Raw genomic sequence first — 20,787 nt, 5'->3', positions numbered from 1 at the left:
TAAGAAAAAAGCTTGCTCTTATAGCAAGTTAGGTTGGGGGAAGTTACTTCAACTGCATCTTTTATATTTCTTGCAGATAACCTTGAAACAAATGCTAAAATTCAACCGAAAAATCACAACTGAAACAACTTTAAAATGAAGTTATTCAAATCAGAATGAATGAAAATTAACTAAACAGAAATTGGTGAAGTATAGATTAAATTAACTAAATTAATACAACAGATGGAAAAAACTTAAAAAAAATAAATGAAATACCAGCTGCTCTTTGTGTTGTTTATGCAGGATGTCAGATTTGTAATCTTTGATGGTCACCAGACTGAGTTTGTCCTGAACGTCAGCCAGCCAATTCAACACCTCCACCTCCTCCTCTCCAAAGATCTTGGCATTGGCAAGGGCTTGCTGGAGCAGGGCTGCCTTTCGGCTACACCTGTCCCTAATCTCCCTATACTGAGTCTGGATAGACTCCAATTTATCCTCTACCATCTCCTGGTCAGGTTTTGCGCTCAACGTCATGAGAAACTGGCCGACACTGACTGCCTGTTGCATGTTCTGGCTTTGGTTTGTGATGTCGTCCTCCAAGGCCTGAACCAAGGATAAAATTATAGCATAAAGAAACAGAATTATGAATTGAAAAATTTCAACAAAAAGCACAGAGGAAAAAGGAACCAATGCGTTATATGGTAGGCCTGCATCAAAATAAACTCCTGTAAACTTCAACATAAACTTGCACTTATATTGCACCTTTAACATAGCAAAACTTTCCAAGGTGTTGCAAAAAGGGGAGGAAAAACACCAAGGAGGAATTGGAGGCATTTTTAATCTAGATCATATACCATTCACACTGGATCTAGTGCAGAAAACATTTGGCTATAAATTTGCAATGGTCATTTTAATCCAAATATATACTTAGTTCTTTTCCAAACTGATAGCCAGTTTGCCAAAGGAATGTAGCTTAAACACAGTCTGGAGCAAAAATTTTGACAAACAGGCCAGAACAAAAAAGAAATCTTGATGTAACTTCAAAGAAAAGTCTAAAATGCTTTTGAAGCTCAAAGCAAACAGAATAATAAATGGAGCTGTCTTAGTGCAAGAAAGCAAACATCTGCAAAGCTAATTCTTCCCAATCTAGTAATGCATAAAATGTCTTAACACTTTGATACTGCTTTCTGTATGTAACATTTCTACAACCGATTCCATAATCACTAAGAAGAGTTGAAATTGGCCAACATATTGCACACAGATTCTTTATAACTAGAGACAGGAGACTTTCATTCCATTAATTTGGGCAGGATTTCAACCTATGTTCTAAAGGTGAAACAGTGTGTAAACAAATGCTCTACCCAGACTCCACTAAAAGTTTATTCATACTTCTGTGTCTCTCAGGGCTGCCTTCCACCATTATTGTTTATCCTTAATGTGGTAGAGACAACTCTGAGCTGTGAATGTCACTAACTCTCCCAAGGATGTTGCTCATTAATAGCCAACACGTGGTGAGAAACCACAGATGACTGATCTTCAAAAGTTATCCCTATTTTGCAAAATAAAGCTCATCACCGCTGCTGACCAGCACTCCATCTCTTTGTCCGACTGCAATCAATTAGCACAGCAAAGTTGGAATAATTAAGAATGCAACTACATTTTCAAACTGGCTCCCCAATGAGCTGGTTTGTCCAGTGAATGGATGTGCCATACAAACCAGGAAGGTCCTAGGTTTTATGCCAGAAGTTAGCTAATCTCAGCTCAGACAGCAATCGGGCCCTTGGTTCAGGCAGAAGGAAATCTTCTGATTGTGAATCTTGTTTGAAGTTCACATGCATGGATGTTGGGCACGGACAGGATGGCCTTGATTGTGGTGCCACCATGGTAAAATAGCCTGCTGAAACTTACTGTCAACACTAACACAAGAATAAAGGCCACTTGGGTGAGGCTTTGAAAAGGTGCCTGTGGAACCTTATGCCAGCGAAAACTCAATGCTTACAGTAAAAGAGGGGAGAAAACTAGCAATATAAAAAGGGGAAAATTTCATGAGCCTCCGAGTGGAGCCCAACACTCATCTAGAGCTAGGTAGGGTGGGGGTGAAAGAGCTTCATTAAAAGTTACAAACAGTTAAAAATTATTTTTTAATAGGCACATTTACAATTGTTTCTTAATTGAACATAAAACCAATGATTCTTGCAATAAAACATTAGAAAATCCTAATATTATTTCCTTGTAATAGTGGGCAAACGTACGCCACTTCCATTTAAGATGTTAGCACCAAAGGGGTTGTGAGACAAGATATGACAGCAGCTGGTTTATATGAATATGAAGGCACTTGCAGTCCTAAGATAGTTTGGGTAAGAATGTGCATGAGTGATACAGGCACATGCCTACACAAAAGGTTCTTGCTAGGGATAAATCCAATTAGATCCGATTTTAGTTCAAACCAACAAACCAGATCCTGGCCTGTCCCCAACAAAAGTAGTATTTCTTCCTTCAGCTCAATGGCATTGTGAAAACCTGGCTTACTCCCAGCTTATCTTCTCTTTCTAGTGTTTCCATGTCATTCATTTAAAAAATAGAAATAAAAAAAAAGGCCGAGCTCTTCTACGCGCAAACAAAGGGAAGCTTGTTTTTTTTGCACACATCACTGCATTTGGCAAGCTTTGTTATGGTGGACGGGGGAGGGGCAGAAAGATGGTTGTGCTGGATTTTCATCCCAATATTGCATTTATCCAAAACCAATGTGGAATCTTGTACATTTCTGTAAATCCAGACCATTGGTTATTTTATACTCAGGGTACATGGTGCATTCAATTTCCTTTCCGAAAAGATTGCTGCTCTTTTGTTTTTATATGGTGAAGGAGCTGCACAGTGAGGATAGTTTGGAATTAAAAATAGTCCATAAATGACTTCAGTAGAACAAAGTTAGGAGTTATTCTGAAGCATTTTGTAACATAGGAATATGTGAAACTTATGCATTTTTTTAAAGTACTATGATAGTAAGAAAACAGAGTTGAAACAATCTAATATTGTTACAACATGTCATTTATTTACAGCTAACCCACTCCAATGTGACATATGAAGTTATACCTTGGAAATGCTGCCACTTACCTTATGGCGTGTAATTTGCTGCTGGATTTTAGCAGTTTGAGTTCCTACAGGTTCAGAGTTGGCCAATTTTTTCTCCCTGCTGGTCAACCACTCATTCAGGGGCTCTACGGTCTCATGGAACTGTTTTGCAATGACTAAAATGTCCTCTAACTGCCTCTGCCTGCATCAACACAAAGCAAGACATTGTGATGAAACACATGGTCCCCATCTGCTTAAGTATTATTGCAGTGTAAACACTTATACAAACAGCATCATAAATCATCCAGGATAACTGTTTTCCATGAAATAAAATCTTAATACTCCATTTAATATATCCCAGTTTAGACAGAACAAACAAGTTGTTAGCTCACTCAAGTGCAGTTTTAACTTTAACAATCTAACCTAACTGATGGAGCTGTGGGCACATAAACTAGACACTATGCACAAATACATCAACATGTGCTACAAAGGCATGTGCACGATGACATTAGACATAGTGCAATAGGCAGTCAGTGTGAATATCTGACTGGGACAAACTGACAAATAACAGATTAAATGACCGTGCAAATGATCATCCGCATTGGCTGCTGAGACTTAAATCTTTTGAGTGGAAAAGGTTACATTTACTGATAACTTTTATTCCCGAGAGTAGTACTGTACTGTGCTCAGTCACATATTTGGAATATTTTCAAGTTATCAATATCATCTGGGCAAATAAAGAAATGTATTCTCCCTTTTTCTTGTTGCAAATTTGTGGTATTCTACAATGCTTAATCATCTGAGACACTGATAAGACATCTTAAGACAGATAGCAGTTTTGGAAGTGGATTTGGAGTATTTTCTAAAGAGAGCTTCTAATTTTTTAATGAATAAAAAAAGTCAATCTTTAGTAAACATTATAACTGTTGTATTATCCATCTTTAGGAAACACGCTGTATGGTTAACACTTTGTTAAGTTCTCTTAACTTTTAAGGGCAAGCATTTGGATAAATGCAGACTTTGGGTTAGCATGGTACACAATTCTAATGCTCAAATTTAACAACTTTAGTTACTAAGCAGAGAAAAGCCTCTGCAGGAACATTTGGAAGACACTCTCTCCCACTAAGTTGCCAGTGATTCAGATGCACATCTAGCACTAGTACTGCCAGGAATCAAATATACAACACCCCTCACTACACAACCATGGATTCAGAAGAATTCACTCAACTACAGGGGAAAGGAAGTCATAAATCTCATAAATCTACCCTCCTCTGTAGTCATTAGCAGCTGCACACATCCACTATGATGGAAGTTGAAGGTTGTATGAATGCGTACAAAATGTGTACATCTGTGTAGACATATCACTTTGCAAATGCCTATATAGCTGTGTGTTTTTTAATGGATTTGTATTTAGATTCATACCAAATCTAATGCTTATACCTAGTATTTGAAATAGAATTTTCAAATAGGAATGAGGAACTGGTTGTGCGCTAGTGTGCTCTTTTCAGTAGAAGCTGTTGGGGTGTTTGGTATTCTTTCTAATGCCTACACACTTGAACACACAGTGCATTGACATGTATGGGCCTATAGACCTAAAATGGAGTAAAACTATTAACCTGGGTCTGCTTTAAGTTGTTATAAAGCCAGCTGACAGTGATCCTCTACACAGCTGCACATGCACATGTTTTCTAAAGTTACTACAACGGTAATGCAGTCAAGTGTTTACAAGCCCAACAGCCATCACAATAAAAACTTTACTCCACATTGACTATGTGCAGTAAAATCTCACCATTAGTTCATGTACAGTGCTCATGTGAATGTTTGCAAAGTAAATATATGCCAAGGTTTTGCTGAATTCAGATGCAGCAACTTTATTTTTGCTTTTTATGCATTTTCTGTACCTTTCACATGTGTGAAATTAATAAAAGCAACAGTTTGAAAACAGTTCCTGCTTTCAAACTTTCCACTTTTACATTTCACTTGCACAATGAAATCTAATAATTTTAAAAACATTAAAATGAAAATTGTGCTCAACTGATTTTAATGTTGTTTGTTTTTTCTTTCCATGATACGGATATGAAGCTTAGCAATTACAACATCATTACACTCTAAGTCAAGTAGCCAGAATTCATTAAATGAAAGCTACAATGTGTAATCTGCACTCAGTTTTGACTTCAAACTCTCCATGACTAAGGATGGCTATGGTGGGAACTTTCAATTCTGGAAAAGTGAAGAATGTTTCTACAAAGTTGTTTTAAAAACACTTTGATTGATATACACAGCAAAAACATGATTTGTCTCTCCCCACGTGAGTATGGAAAGACCTTGTACCTTGCCCCAGCCTTGCTGAGCAAACCGTCCCATCTCTCCCCCAGACACTGCAGTTGTTTCTGGATCTTTTCCTTTTCAGCTGTTTCTGCCGACTCTGCAATCCGCTCTCCTTCTGCCTTAATAATCTCCACTGTGGATTTGCGATCATCCAGTAGTCTTTGCAAGAGCTGGGCAAAAAACATTTTTTTTTAAAGCACAAATGAATCAACAGTTGCCAAGTGGCTTCAGATTTAAATCTCGCTTTTTTCTGTGGAACAATGCTGCAAATTAACTGCCCTGAGAGGCTGTATAAGTACCAGCTTTCTTTAAACCCTTTATACTTGCCATATTCTTCACAAGATCCTACAGAAACATTTCCCATATGTTCAGCTATTCTGTTCTGGTTTGTATTGAATGCTTGTATATTTTAAGGAAAAATAAATTACTTAGTCTGTAACAGATTTTCCATCCCATAATAATATAATGAAACAATAAACCAAAACAGTTACTTCTCCCTTCCCTGACTCTCCAACACAGCTGCACGACCTGCCATGTGCTCTTCCATGCAATGGGGGCATGGGGGAAAAGAATATCGTCAAGTACAACACACCTCCCAGAAGAGGCCAGAAGGAGTTGGAAGCTTTGCCAACACCATCAGCCTGGAGGGAGATCTGCTCCCTGTTGTAGACCCCATTGAGTTGGTCAGCCATTCACCCCGGTCTGATGGAACAGCGAGGTCCCAGGTCTGCTTACCACAGACCGATGTGACCCTGTTTTAGGGCATCGCCAGGGTAGCCAGCTTTTTCACACATACAAGGTTGTGTATTTCCAGCAACGAGCAGATAAATTCAACTTCATCCAGCTGGGCCGATTCCAGTACCTGCAGAATACTCCATAGTCTAACCTTCTTGGAACCACGCTGCTTCAACTCCAAAGACATCCATAAACACACCTCTGCCCTTTCAAGTACAATGCAGATCAGTCACTCTTTTCACACAGTGAAACAAAGGCTTCAAGCAAGGTTTACAGGAGGGCCAGAAAAGTCTTTCACATTGCACCCCAAACCTAAAAGGTTCAGTAGTTTTAATGTGTTCGTTCATTTTGTTACTGAATGCTGTTAACTCTACTATAATCCACAAATTAAACCGCACTATAAAAGGGGCAGGCAATATGAAGTATTACAGTTGAAAACAATATAAAACCAAAGTAAAATTGCAGAATTCACAAAATAACTTTAGAACTCATTCATATAATACAAGGATACTATCTAAATCACATTAACCCCACTGTCAAGCCACTGTAAAACACATCTTATGATGATAGCCTAAACAATATTATGTTTTGAGTGTTTTTGTTAAAACATGAAGGCCTAGGAATTGGGTATAGCCCCGCTTGGGCGTTAGAATTGGCGCAGCGCAAAGTTTATAGCCAGACGCAACTTATCGCCACCTGGCGCGATATTGGGTTGCATCGCCCCTAAAGGTGATTGAGGCGCGAATTCAGGCGTTACACGGGACTCCTAAGGCGCTAAACTTCCGGCGCAACCCAAATATCGGAGCGGACGGGCGCAGCGCAGGTGCTCTCAATTGCCGATGACCACGAGACTTCCAGGCGCCGGCCAGCTCTTAAAGGGGTGGGTCAGGCAGCTTCAGCATCCACACTCTGCGCCTTGCAGGCCTCAGAATCGGCGCAGGCCCTTCTCTGGCGCTAAAAACTTGGACCAGATGGAGAAGGTGAGACAGAGAGCAGAGCGCTTCACCAATGAGGCTCTAGAGCAATTGGTGGCCGCAGTGGAGCGCCGGCGAGATGTTCTCGACCCAGACAATGGCAGGAGGCCGAATCATAAGGACTACCGACGAGCTTGGAGGGATGTATGCCAGAGGGTCAACTCCAGCAGCATGGTGACCAGGAGCCCTGTCCAATGCAGAAAGAAATTCAACGACCTCACTCGGGTCGTGAGGGTGGGTGTTGTTTCTGCAAACTTCTGCATCCCTTCATTTGCACCTGACTTTATGGCTACAGGGTGGCCTGTGCCCCATTGGCCATCTGCCAGCAAGCATCCATGGCCCTTTCTGGACACACACATGCACATTTGACTCAAGGCGTCATGTAAGGGCTCTTGCACCATGGGGGGCATGAGATGATCACTCAGGGCATCAGGTAACATAATTTCCCCTCCTTTCCCCTGCAGTCCAAGCTGGCGAAGATTGGCAAAGACCAGCTTCGCACCGGTGGAGGACCTCCACAAGTGGTCACTCTCACGGATCTCAAGGAGAGAGTCCACCAGATTCTTGGAGGACGTCCGAGTGGTCCTGTAACCACTGCAGCTGCCGACCCCATTGTCGACAGCGATGGTAAGGTTCTCACCTTTTACAACTGTCTCTTTCCACTTGTTCCCCCCGCCAGCATGCTTTCTCACTGTGGACCCATGTCATAGCCTTGCCGCAATCTGGCATCCCTTGCTGCCAAGCTGTCCTTTTGCTAAAGCCACTCTTCCACCTCCCTGCTTTCAGATGCTGCATCACCAGCTCGGGAGCCGGGCCCTCAAGCGGCCAGTGCCAGTGCCTCCAAAGGCTCAATGAGAAAAGTACTGTCCAACAGAAGGTCAGCAACTCTCTCCAGCAACAATCAGAATGGCCAGCCCAAATGGCTGCAGCTTTTATACTAGTGCTGTCCCCTTTAAATAGCGCCCCAAGAGTCCGAGAAGGGCCTGGGAACGCTCCATCCAGCTGTCACTAATAGCGCCAGGCGGAAAGGTTGCGGGCGCCACCGAATATCCGGTCCGGGGCGCCAAAAAGGCGTTGCACACTGAAATGACGTCATGATCTGCCTGCGCCCGCGTTGTGTGCAAAGAGTTAGCGCCGGCGCTAAAAGGATACTCAATATGGGAGGTGGCGCTATATTCACTGCGCCCGCCTGAAAATTGGGTAACGCCCCAATTCTCGGGCTCTTTAGGCGCTAATCGCTGGCGCTACCAACCGAATTTCTAGGCCGAAGAGTTGTGGACTGAATGGGTTTGAGAATACATTGTATATTTCACCTGTCTTAGATAAATAGATGATGCTAGCTTGATAAATGGATTATTCACCCTATTCCTTCAACAGTTTATGTTGATGTAAGGTACATAAAAATTGTACATTAAATGTCCAAACTCCTGAACCACAGAAGGGAAAATAAACTAGCAATCATAATCCTTCTATTAGCAGCAAAGAACAGTGGCCCAAAATAATGGGACTAGTGCTGCCTTGACCAATATGAACTCAGGAATTAAAAACAAATTCCTTCAAGCATTAAAATCAACACAAGCACAACCATGCTAAGAAATCTGCATGTGTCAATTTACTCCTCCTGCAAGCGTCATTCAATCAAAATGTAAAATTGCTTCACAAAATACATATTCTTGAAAGGCCAATAAAAACAGAATTGCTTATGTTATTCAGAGTGGGGAAAAGACTAAAAGCTCTGAGAAGCATGTAGGGGAGTATAAAAATGTCACTGGTATTCACTAATCCAAGAGATAATTTCACTGAAACTACTTGAGGTTCACAGTCGTTACTGCAACAGCAACATCAAGGCAGCATTCATTAATGAGAAATTGCAGTACGCAGTCCAAAATGGCAAACAGTTCATGGAACTGCATGGGAATTGAGACTTTGTTGTAGGCAAATCATGTCAGTAAACAAATTATACTTGTCAGTTACTTAAATGAATCAAATCCTACTTAAAACTCTTCTGTTCCACTTACACAGCTCTTCAGTTAACACATTTTCTTGTGCCACTCGGATATGACAAATTTTAAATTAGATCAAATTTTAGTTCAAGTCAATTTGTATGGTCTATTTAAAAAAAAAAGCCACTGCTTTCATGAAAGAATGTTTGGCAAGTCCCATTTTCTTTGGGGTATGAGAAGCACATGAATCATGCGTCACTTTCCTCATGGTCACATTATATACTAGTAACACGAGATGCATTTTAATGCAATTTAAGCCATCACATTGTATATCTGTTAAAAAAAAGTTTGCCGAACACTTTTTCATGAGGACAGTGCCCTTTAAGAAAAGATAGAAATCTGGCACTGAGACAAGTTTTATTTTTCCAATGAGCTGGAGAGAAGAATAGTGATTTTAGCTATTCAGACTTGGCATAGATTCAGTGGATGGCCATTTGTTCATCTCTGCACATGGAACAAATGTCTCTTTGTAGCCCATACTCTGGAAATGAAAAATGCAGCATGGCATTCTAAAAGTTTGTTCCGTGCTGCAAATTTTACCCCTTGTTTAGTATATGGCTATTAAAATAAAAACTGCCATTAGTCTAGCCCATCTATTGAAAAAAAATCCACATCTATTGCTGCTCTCAGACAGCGTAAAATACCTTCTGTTCCTGAATTTGAGCCTTCACCACTTTGTATTCTGCTGATGGAGGTTTCTGATTGGCAATCAGTTCTTCAGTATCCGTAAGCCAGCTCAACAAAGGCTCCAAAGCATCCTGGAATTTTCCACGATGCAACAGCGCTTCCTGCAACTGGGATATACGTTCTGCCACCTGGGAAAAAAAAAATTCTTATTACACAATATGATCTTAACAATTCTAATTTAGGATTCCCCTCCCCATATACAAGCATTGTAAGGAGAATATTAAAGACTATCTGACCTGAGGAGGGAAGGGCGGAAAGACGGAGCGGGGGGGGGCCGGGGAGAAACGAGAGGGAGCGCGGGGGGTGGGGGGAGGGAAACGAGAGGGGGCGGGGGGGGGGGAGAACGAGAGGGAACGAGAGGGAGCGGAGGGGGGACGAGGGGTAGCGCGGAGGGGGGCGCGGAGGGGGGGCCCGGAGGGGCGGCGCCCGAGGGGGGGGCGCCCGAGGGGGGGCGCCCGAGGGGGGGCGCGGAGGGGGGGCCCCGAGGGGGGGCGCCCGAGGGGGGGCGCGGAGGGGGGGCGCCCGAGGGGGGGCGCCCGAGGGGGGGCGCCCGAGGGGGGGCGCCCGAGGGGGGGCGCGGAGGGGGGGCGCCCGAGGGGGGGCGCGGAGGGGGGGCCCCGAGGGGGGGCGCGGAGGGGGGGCCCCGAGGGGGGGCGCGGAGGGGGGGCCCCGAGGGGGAGCGCGGAGGGGGGGCCCGAGGGGGAGCGCGGAGGGGGGGCCCCGAGGGGGAGCGCGGAGGGGGGGCCCCGAGGGGGAGCGCGGAGGGGGGGCCCCGAGGGGGAGCGCGGAGGGGGGGCCCCGAGGGGGAGCGCGGAGGGGGGGCCCCGAGGGGGAGCGCGGAGGGGGGGCCCCGAGGGGGAGCGCGGAGGGGGGGCCCCGAGGGGGAGCGCGGAGGGGGGGCCCCGAGGGGGAGCGCGGAGGGGGGGCCCCGAGGGGGAGCGCGGAGGGGGGGCCCCGAGGGGGAGCGCGGAGGGGGGGCCCCGAGGGGGAGCGCGGAGGGGGGGCCCCGAGGGGGAGCGCGGAGGGGGGGCCCCGAGGGGGAGCGCGGAGGGGGGGCCCCGAGGGGGAGCGCGGAGGGGGGGCCCCGAGGGGGAGCGCGGAGGGGGGGCCCCGAGGGGGAGCGCGGAGGGGGGGCCCCGAGGGGGAGCGCGGAGGGGGGGCCCCGAGGGGGAGCGCGGAGGGGGGGCCCCGAGGGGGAGCGCGGAGGGGGGGCCCCGAGGGGGAGCGCGGAGGGGGGGCCCCGAGGGGGAGCGCGGAGGGGGGGCCCCGAGGGGGAGCGCGGAGGGGGGGCCCCCGAGGGGGAGCGCGGAGGGGGGGCCCCGAGGGGGAGCGCGGAGGGGGGCCCCGAGGGGGAGCGCGGAGGGGGGGCCCCGAGGGGGAGCGCGGAGGGGGGGCCCCGAGGGGGAGCGCGGAGGGGGGGCCCCGAGGGGGAGCGCGGAGGGGGGGCCCCGAGGGGGAGCGCGGAGGGGGGGCCCCGAGGGGGAGCGCGGAGGGGGGGCCCCGAGGGGGAGCGCGGAGGGGGGGCCCCCGAGGGGGAGCGCGGAGGGGGGCCCCCGAGGGGGAGCGCGGAGGGGGGCCCCCGAGGGGGAGCGCGGAGGGGGGGCCCCGAGGGGGAGCGCGGAGGGGGGGCCCCGAGGGGGAGCGCGGAGGGGGGGCCCCGAGGGGGAGCGCGGAGGGGGGGCCCCGAGGGGGAGCGCGGAGGGGGGGCCCCGAGGGGGAGCGCGGAGGGGGGGCCCCGAGGGGGAGCGCGGAGGGGGGGCCCCGAGGGGGAGCGCGGAGGGGGGGCCCCGAGGGGGAGCGCGGAGGGGGGGCCCGAGGGGGAGCGCGGAGGGGGGGCCCGAGGGGGAGCGCGGAGGGGGGGCCCGAGGGGGAGCGCGGAGGGGGGGCCCGAGGGGGAGCGCGGAGGGGGGGCCCGAGGGGGAGCGCGGAGGGGGGGCCCGAGGGGGAGCGCGGAGGGGGGGCCCGAGGGGGAGCGCGGAGGGGGGGCCCCGAGGGGGAGCGCGGAGGGGGGGCCCCGAGGGGGAGCGCGGAGGGGGGGCCCCGAGGGGGAGCCCGAGGGGGAGCGCGGAGGGGGGGCCCCGAGGGGGAGCGAGGGGGGACGAGGGGGAGCGCGGAGGGGGGACGAGGGGGTGTCCATTATAAAAGATGTAATAACAGAGCACTTGGAAAACAGTGACAGGATCGGACAAAGTCAACATGGATTTACAAAAGGTAAATCGTGCTTCACTAATCTCCTGGAATTTTTTGAGGATGTAACTGGTAGAATAGATAAGGGAGAACCAGTGGATGTGGTGTATTTGGACTTTCAGAATGCTTTTGATAAGGTCCCGCATAAGAGGTTAGCGTGTAAAGTTAAGGCACATGGGATTGGGGGCAAGGTACTGACTTGGATAGAGAACTGGCTGGCAGACAGAAAGCAAAGAGTTGGAATCAACGGGTCTTTTTCTGAGTGGCAAGCACTGACTAGTGGGGTACCGCAGGGATCGGTCCTTGGGCCCCAGCTATTCACAATATATATTAATGATCTAGACAAGGGAACTAGATGTAATATCTCCAAATTTGCAGACGACACAAAGCTGGGTGGGTGTGTGTGCTGTGAGGAGGATGCCGAGAAACTCCAGGATGATTTGGACAGGTTGGGTGATTATATTGCATCTGCCATGCTTTTGCCCAATGTGGATAAATGCGAGGTTATCCACTTTGGTGGCAAAAACAGGAAGGCAGATTATTATCTGAATGGCAATAGATTGGGAGAAGGGAAAGCGCAACAAGACCTGGGTGTCCTTGTGCACCAGTTGCTGAAGGTAAGCATGCAGGTGCAGCAGGCGGTTAAGAAGGCAAATGGCATGTTGGCCTTCGTAGCAAGAGGGTTTGAGTACAGGAACAAGGATGTCTTGCTGCAGTTGTACAGGGCCTTGGTGAGACCACATCTCGAGTATTGTGTGCAGTTTTGGTCGCCTTATCTGAAGAAGGATGTTCTTGCCATGGAAGGAGTTCAGCGAAGATTCACCAGGCTGATACCTGGGATGGCAGGAATGACCTATGAGGAGAGGTTGGGTCGATTGGGCTTGTACTCGCTGGAGTTTAGAAGAATGAGAGGGGATCTCATTGAAACTTATAACATTCTGACAGGACTGGACAGACTAGATGCACGAAGGATGTTCCTGATGGTCGGGCAGTACAGAACCAGGGGTCACAGTCTAAGGATAAGGGGTAGGCCATTTAGGACAGAAATGAGGAGGAATTTCTTCACCCAGAGAGTGGTGAACCTGTGGAATTCTCTACCACAGAAGGCAGTAGAGGCCAATACATTAAATATATTCAAGAAGGAATTGGATATATTTCTTAAGGCTAAAGGGATCAAGGGGTATGGGGAGAAAGCAGGGACCGGGTACTGAATTTGGATGATCAGTCATGATCGCATTGAATGGCGGAGCAGGCTCGAGGGGCCGAATGGCCTACTCCTATCTTCTATGTTTCTATGATTAATCATCCTAATTAATTTTCTATTTTCCTGAATGCTTTGTCTCTTTGCTATATGTGGTATAGTCAATAGTTGCTCTCATGTACTCACTCAACTGGCTAGTATTCAAGTGTCAGCCCTGACAATGAGTGACGGTTGACTACTCAACTCTATGTGGCAGCCTAGCCGAAACTGGAATCTGCCTTCCCCCGCTCTTTGTGCACATGCACTTTCAATAGCAATTCCTGGACAGTTATCAGAATTGGGGACCATGTGCACGGAGGGCAATTTTAGTGTCATTACTGTTGCCTGAGCTAAGGTAAGGTACCTCCACACAGACTGGGGATCGAATCTGGACTCGCTCTGGTTTGTAAGTACAGCTATTAGTTTGGTTCATCAGAAGAAACAGAATGACTGGTCAACCCATTGTTGTTTGTGGGATCTAACTGTGCAAAATGGCTGCAGTGTCCACTCAAAAAGCAACAGTGATTTCACTTCAAAGTAATTCAATGTACATTCGAGGTGTCTTGAGAAACATAGTAAGGTGCTAGATAAGTGCAGTCATTATTTAAACTTATCCTCAGCTACTCGCTGGATAAGCTTGCTGAGCCACCCTGGGAACTGAACATTGTTTCCTCAATACACAAAGTATATTAAAAAAAAAAGCTTTAATTTTGAATTAGTCTTTCTTTAAACTCAATAATTCTCTTATAACTCCAAAAAAACGAGTTCCCTTTTCGCCGTTGAAAAGAACTGACCTTTTTGTTGAGCGTGTTCCATCTGGTGTTCGTCTCATCCAGATCATGTTCAAGTCCTTGGGTGTTGGAATTCTTCGCGGCACTCTGAATAAGACCCTGTCCCACCCCATTGGCCTGCTGAAGTTTGTACTGGATAGGATCCACCTGAACTTTCTGGAATGTCTAAAATGAAAGAAGAAGAATGAGAAACAAGTAAGTCTATAATACTGATCACAAACACCCACCTTGGAAATATTATACAAATAATTCTATTTCCTATAGGGATGGGAGATTTATGGTGTGTGCCCGTACTAAGTCAATACAAAATTAAAATCACTTATTATGTACACAAATACACGTCTTGGAATGTAGTACAGATGAAAGTTAAGGTCTAAGGTACAAAACATAAAAACAGCCTGAAGGTACAGAACGGGGTATTGTTTATATTAAAAGGTCTGTATGCATTTTACCAGAATTGTTATCAAAGATGAAGAGCAAGCCAAAGATGACAACATAGATTATACAAAACAAAACTACCTCCAGAGTCCCGAGAATGTCGGAACTCAGAGCACACTTCAACCTAAACACAAAAAACATCCGAGTACTCGCCATCATTGGATGGAGACAATTAAAAGGACACTACTGAATGTCAATAAAGGACATTCTTCCATAACCTTATGTCTGAATATACTCAAATAGATACAAATACCTACTTCTAGTGTTTCCTTCAACTTTTAAGTTATGCTATTCGCTACATACTACAGGTTTAGTGGACAGGGAATCAAAGGAGCATAGTCACTTATATTTTACACCATCTTTTTAATGGGAAAATCCAAACCGTAGTCTTTGGTAACATTATGAAGATTGTGTTAGGTAGTTATTTACAGGCACCATCTAAAGCAATTCTTGATATTTGCTCAAGATTCTACTTGAACTAACATCAGCTCTTCTAGAAGATCCCTTGCTTGTTTATTTGTAACACAGTAAATAAATTCTACCACTCATTTAGTAAGGAAAATTAAGTCATTGGTTCGCCCAAAAGTTAACTTCCTGGTTTGGTCCAATTCTCTCAGTGGAATTTAATTTTGAGAGATGGCAAGTTGGGTACAAAAATCGGGCAACATTTCCTCAAGCACAGAATTCATTTGCATGGTCCTGGGAATGAGAGGAAGAAACATATACAGATACCCAACTGTTCCAAGAGGGTTCCTGCTGAAGTAGTGGTTTTGGGTCAATTGCACATGAAACCATACTTCCCTCAGATAAAACAAGTAGTTTAAAAACACTCATCAGGTTGACTCTTTGTTTCGGAGCACTCTCAGGATACCATGGAATAGAGGAAAGACATAAATGAAATGACTACTCCACGAGACAGAATGTTTGACAGTGGATTGTGCAATTCTAGGCCCAGAAGTAGAACGGACCATGATGTGCATTTACAAAATTACCAATTGTTCCATTTTTAGATAATCCCACTGCAGAGATAGAGAATTTGTAAACATTAAGTGGAAAGTCAATTTGTGTGAACATGCAGTGGTTTAACAGGATTGTGAATCTTCCCGAACTGTTGTGTTACATGGCACCACAGACTGATTTGCAAAGCATCAGAAAAACTGAGTCCAAGAATGAGTTTCACATTGATTAATACCAAATCAGTTTTTTTTTTACCCTCTGCCCAAAGACAGACCAACTTGTTAGCAACTTCATCTATGACTGCTCAGAAACAGCTTTTAATTCTAGCTGTTTGATGTGCCAAGCCAACACCCATGGATTCCATATATTTGAGCCCAGGCATTGAGATGATTTCCCCACTCCACATTGAGGAAACAGAGCAGAGAAGGTTTAGGTTATTGACAAAACGCTACTTTCTAAATTTGACTTGGGGAGTAGCGCAAAAAGGGCAACAGCGAATCAGCAAATCATTTTCCAAATAACTCATTTGAAAAAAAATTCCGGCAGTGAAAAATGGGTTGCCGATTCGCTATGACCCGTTTTGTGTTACCCTCCAAGACGTATTTATACCCCATTGTTTTTAGAGAACCAAGAAAGTATCTTGACCTAAAGTGTTTGTGTAAAACTGTGCTTGACCATGTAAATGACCAACACCAGAAAATGTTTCAACAGCTTTCACAGTAGTAAACGCAGTACATTTTGAATGCAAAAAGCAGAAGGGAAGTCGAAGCCCATGGGCTCAGCTAACAATGTAATTACTTACCTGCAAACGGCAAAAAATAAAATCTCTGTTAATAAGTACAACTTTTGAATGCCAGGAAATCTGATTTCAAGCAGACACTTTTCATGCAATGTAGATAGTTCTAATGTACATAGTGCAGCTTATGATAGAAAAGAAAAAAAATTCTATGCCATGTGAATGATAATCGAGTTAATTGGAAATATCCTTTGAGTATTAAAGCGGTTAAGGAATGGAGTGTCCCAGCAGGGAGGATTAATTTCACGGCCCACACCATCCCAAACAAACTAATGTATTAGCAAGAGGAAAACTATGGAACCTAAAGATGGAAAGGAGAAAAAGAAATACATCGAGGAGTTAAGGTTTCTGCAAAATTCTAACCCCTATCCATTGGAGGTGTAACAACTGTTGAGAAGTGTTTCTCCTCCCAAACCTTAAAACGGATGGGCTATTGGGAACTTCCTGTTTGGGCAGTGAATCACTGTGGTTTGAGATGTTACATCATTGATGTTGGTGCCCAGACAGCAGCCTGCTGAGTAACAGGATGCACGCCTGTTGTAACTTTTAAACAATAAAAATCCGTTTTGCAAGGTTCTAAAGTGCTAACAAGAGAGAGTGTAAGCACATCCCCCATGACATTCAATGGAATTATCATTGTCGAGTCCCCCACCAACATCCTCGGGGGGTCATCACTGATCAGAAAATCAACTTGACCAGCCACACAAAATGCTGTGGCTGCTACAGGTCAGAGGATGGGTATTCTGCAGCGAATGGCTCACCGCCTGACCACCAAAAAGGCACAAGTCAGGAGTGTGATGGAATACTCTCCACTTGCCTGGATGAGTGCAACTGCTACAATACTCAAGAAGTTCGACACCATCCAGGACAAAGCAGTCTGCTTGATCAGCACCTCATTCACTAGCCTAAACATCCATCCCATCCACCACCAGTGTACAGTGGCAGTAGTGTGCACTATCTACACTGTAGCAACATGCCAAGACTTCTTTGACAGCACCTCCCAAACTCATGAACTCCACCAACTAGAAGGACAAAGGCAGCAAGTGCATGGGAACATCATCACTTCCAAGTTGTACATCATCCTGACTTGGACGTTACCTCTGGTGTCCCCCAAGGATCTATCCTTGGCCCCCTCCTATTTCTCATCTACATGCTGCCCCTTGGCAACATCATCCGAAAACACAACATCAGTTTCCACGTGTACGCTGACGACACCTAGCTCTACCTCACCACTTCGCTCGACCCCTCCATGGTCCCTAAATTGTTAGACTGCTTGTCTGACATCCAGTTCTGGATGAGCAGAAATTTTCTCCAATTAAATATTGGGAAGACGGAAGCCATTGTTTTCGGTCCCCGCCACAAACTCCATTCCCTAGCCACCGACTCCATCCCTCTCCCGAACATCTGTTTGAGGCTGAACCACACTGTTCGCAACCTTGGTGTCATATTTGACCCGGAAATGAGCTTCCTACCACATAACCGCGGCATAACGAAAACAGCTTATTTCCACCTCCGTAACATCGCCTGTCTACACCCTTGCCTCAGCTCATCCGCTGCTGAAGCCCTCACCCATGCCTTTGCTACCTCTAGACTTGACTATTCCAACGCACTCCTGGCTGGCCTCCCACATTCTACCCTACGTAAACTTGAGGTCATCCAAAACTCAGCTGCCCGTGTCCTAACTCGCACCAAGTCCCATTCACCCATCACCCCTGTGCTCGCTGACCTACATTGGCTCCCGGTTAAGCAATGCCTCAATTTCAAAATTCTCATCCTGGTTTTCAAATCCCTCCATGGCCTCGCCCCTCCCTATCTCTGTAATTTCCTTCTGTCCCACAACCGGTCCCCCCAACCCACCGAGATATCTGCGCTCCTCTAATTCTGCCCTCTTGAGCATCCCTGATCATAATTGCTCAACCATTGGTGACCGTGCCTTCTGTTGCCTAGGCCCCAAGCTCTGAAATTCCCTGCCTAAACTCCTCCACCTCTCTTTCCTCCTTTAAGACGCTCCTTAAAACCTCTCTCTTTGACCAAGCTTTTGGTCATCTGCCCTAACTTCTCCATACGTGGCTCAGTGTAAATTTTTTTTGTCTTATAATACTCCTGTGAAGTGCCTTGGGGCGTTTTACTACATTAAAGGCGCTATATAAATACAAGTTGCTGTTATTGTATATTGCTGTTCCTTCATTGCTGCCGAGACAAAATTCTGGAACACCCTACCCAATAGCATTGTGGGGACACCTTCACCAAACAGTCTGCAGCGGTTCAAGAAGGCAGCCTACCACCATCTTCTCAGGGCAACTATGGATTGGTAATAAATGCTAGCCTTACCACCTACGCCTGCATCTGGCGAATGAACAAAAACAAACTTCATAAAGCTTTTTATAAGACGACCAGAATTTTTAAAACGGTCAAACTCTGGTCAAACTAATGTCTGCCTGCATCCACACATTAAAGTCCAACATCAGATAACCAGATTTTGGTTTCAACCCATTAGGCTAAGTTATTACATAAGATAATTCAGAGTTCATTGTTGAGATCTGGGTCCTGTTATTGCATTAAGACAGCTAAGAATATTCAAAACAAAGTAAGCTGGCGGCAGTTCCTAATGACATCCTTTTAACCAAGGTCAGCAATGAAGGAGGATCTGGCTTGTGATATGTTTTTGTCTGTAACAATGAACATGCAGCTGTATTCTCAGATTAAAATATCTATAGAATCAAAGTAGTCAGGCAGCAAGGAGTTGTTGGAAACGGATCAAGGCAAGGATTTCCTGATTAATTCAGAACTCAAATGGGTTGCTAGTTATATAATTCATAATTCTATGCTGCAGGCAAAAAATTAGTATGTATGCTTTTAAAGCAATAAAGTTAGTCAACACCAGAGGTGTAATTTTCAGTGGTGTTCATGCTCAGCTGGGGAACTATTTTCACAAAATCGAACACAATGACATCGCTGAGTGTACTCGTTCCGAAGCATTACCCCATTTATGTAAATAACACAAACACAATTGAAAAAAAGTGAAATAAGTACTACGCAAGAATGTAAAAATATCAAAACTTTCCCAAATTTGATAAGCTGTCAGGTAGTGTAAACTATTTTGTTACTAAGTTCAATGCAACTATATAATTATATGATCTAATTTCTAGCAATTGACCATAACCATTCAATTTCTAGAAAGATTGGAATAATCACCAATTACTATTAATTTGAAATAGGAATTCTCAATTCATGGGCAATATGGAGAGGTCCTGAACATATTTAAATGTATACATGAATAAAAAATAGAAAAAGTTTAACACGCACTGAAAAGAAGGTACAGTTATGCTGCATCAAGAAAAATATAGATGTCACTTCTCCAAGGCAGTTCCCTGGATAGTGAATTCTTGATTTTGAGTTGGGCCGCTGAGGGAGGTGAGAAGAATGGTCAGTCACACAGCTCTTCTCTCTCACATTTTGTAGTCTAATTAAATGACAGTACTGACAGAGATTGGAAAACAACCCATTTTCCCACTCTCTCGTGGAATGTGCAATGTGTGGTAATGAGGGAAATCCTAATATACAAAAAGGTAATTGACATGGTGTCCCCAAAATATTATACCAGGATTGTACATATGTGGATTCAATTCTCATGTGTCTATAAGTGAACTTGTTGGTTCAAATGTAAAGTGGTTAGGTGAAGTTGTTTGGTGCTTGCTGTTCTAAGGAAGGTAAGTCATGTGCAAATAGTCTGGATCCAAGCATTATTCAGCAGTGAGACTCAGTGAGGCTATATGGAATAAACTTTTCTTTTTGAACCAAAAGTTGAAATAACTGACCACTACAATGCCTGTGGTAATGCACATTTGTGGCCATTTCTGCAATATATTCATACATTGATATTGCCTCCATTAAAGCTTTCAGCGTACATGCATTGTCTGTACTGATCGGAGATCACCCAAGGTTCCCCCTTTTTCACTTTAGCTAGAATATAAATTTGAGCATTAACCTAGGTATCATTTTTACAGGCACTATTTTTGTGTTTAATTTTATTTGTTGGAATTTTAAACATTCCCTTCTGTCAAGATAATGTGGTGATGGCTTTGGCCACAGACTTTTGAACAGTAGCCAACAATGCCACTATGTAACAACCAGTTATACTTGTATTCCATTTAATAGCCCAAGAACCAACCAAACTTATTTAAAAAGGGTGGCAAAGTTTGAATATCAGTTTATTTACAGATTCCAACCAAAGCAGTCTGACTGGGAATCGGATACCTGAACTTGCAGGTTGCCCAGTTACTGAATTCAAAATCATTCTACACCTAATAGCAATCTAAATGATCTTTATTTCAGTACTGAAATATTAACCACCTTCAGTCAGAGATAATCAGTGTTAGTCAATATTGCATTTCTGTGCAAGTTTTATTTTTACTTGTTAAGTTATATTTCTGAAATTCTGGATGTGACGCTCTGGTTAGGTCGTCAACATTCTTGATCTAAACAAGTTAGAGCAGCACCAGGCCAGAGTCAGAACAATACAGCTGCTGGAGTCTCAGGTCTTGGAGGAAAGCTTTTGCTCTGTTCACATTATATTTCACGAACAATGCATTTATTTAAC

The 20,787-nt window shown here is 45.2% G+C and overlaps 1 protein-coding gene across 22 annotated transcripts in view; it reads right to left on the bottom strand.

Moving 5' to 3' along the window:
- The window catches only part of macf1a (microtubule actin crosslinking factor 1a), a 628,388-nt gene that overhangs the window by 88,321 nt on the left and 519,280 nt on the right, over positions 1–20,787 (bottom strand). For 19 of the 22 annotated variants that reach the window (XM_085962506.1, XM_085962516.1, XM_085962528.1 and 16 more), the window contains 5 exons: positions 14,000–14,161; positions 9,736–9,906; positions 5,383–5,549; positions 3,094–3,253; positions 256–582 (listed from right to left, as the gene is read on the bottom strand). In XM_085962506.1, the coding sequence (XP_085818632.1) occupies positions 256–582; positions 3,094–3,253; positions 5,383–5,549; positions 9,736–9,906; positions 14,000–14,161 (987 nt within the window). The remainder of the gene's footprint in view (positions 1–255; positions 583–3,093; positions 3,254–5,382; positions 5,550–9,735; positions 9,907–13,999; positions 14,162–20,787) is intronic. The other 3 variants (XM_085962527.1, XM_085962526.1, XM_085962523.1) reach the window with 1 other exon arrangement.

The sequence above is a fragment of the Somniosus microcephalus genome, chromosome 20 (assembly GCF_052327205.1).
Source record: "Somniosus microcephalus isolate GS21.2 chromosome 20, FLI_Smic_1.0, whole genome shotgun sequence".
Lineage (NCBI taxonomy): Eukaryota > Metazoa > Chordata > Chondrichthyes > Squaliformes > Somniosidae > Somniosus > Somniosus microcephalus.
The sequence above is the reverse complement of the archived record's forward strand: the minus strand, read 5'-3'. Positions and strand labels throughout refer to the sequence as shown.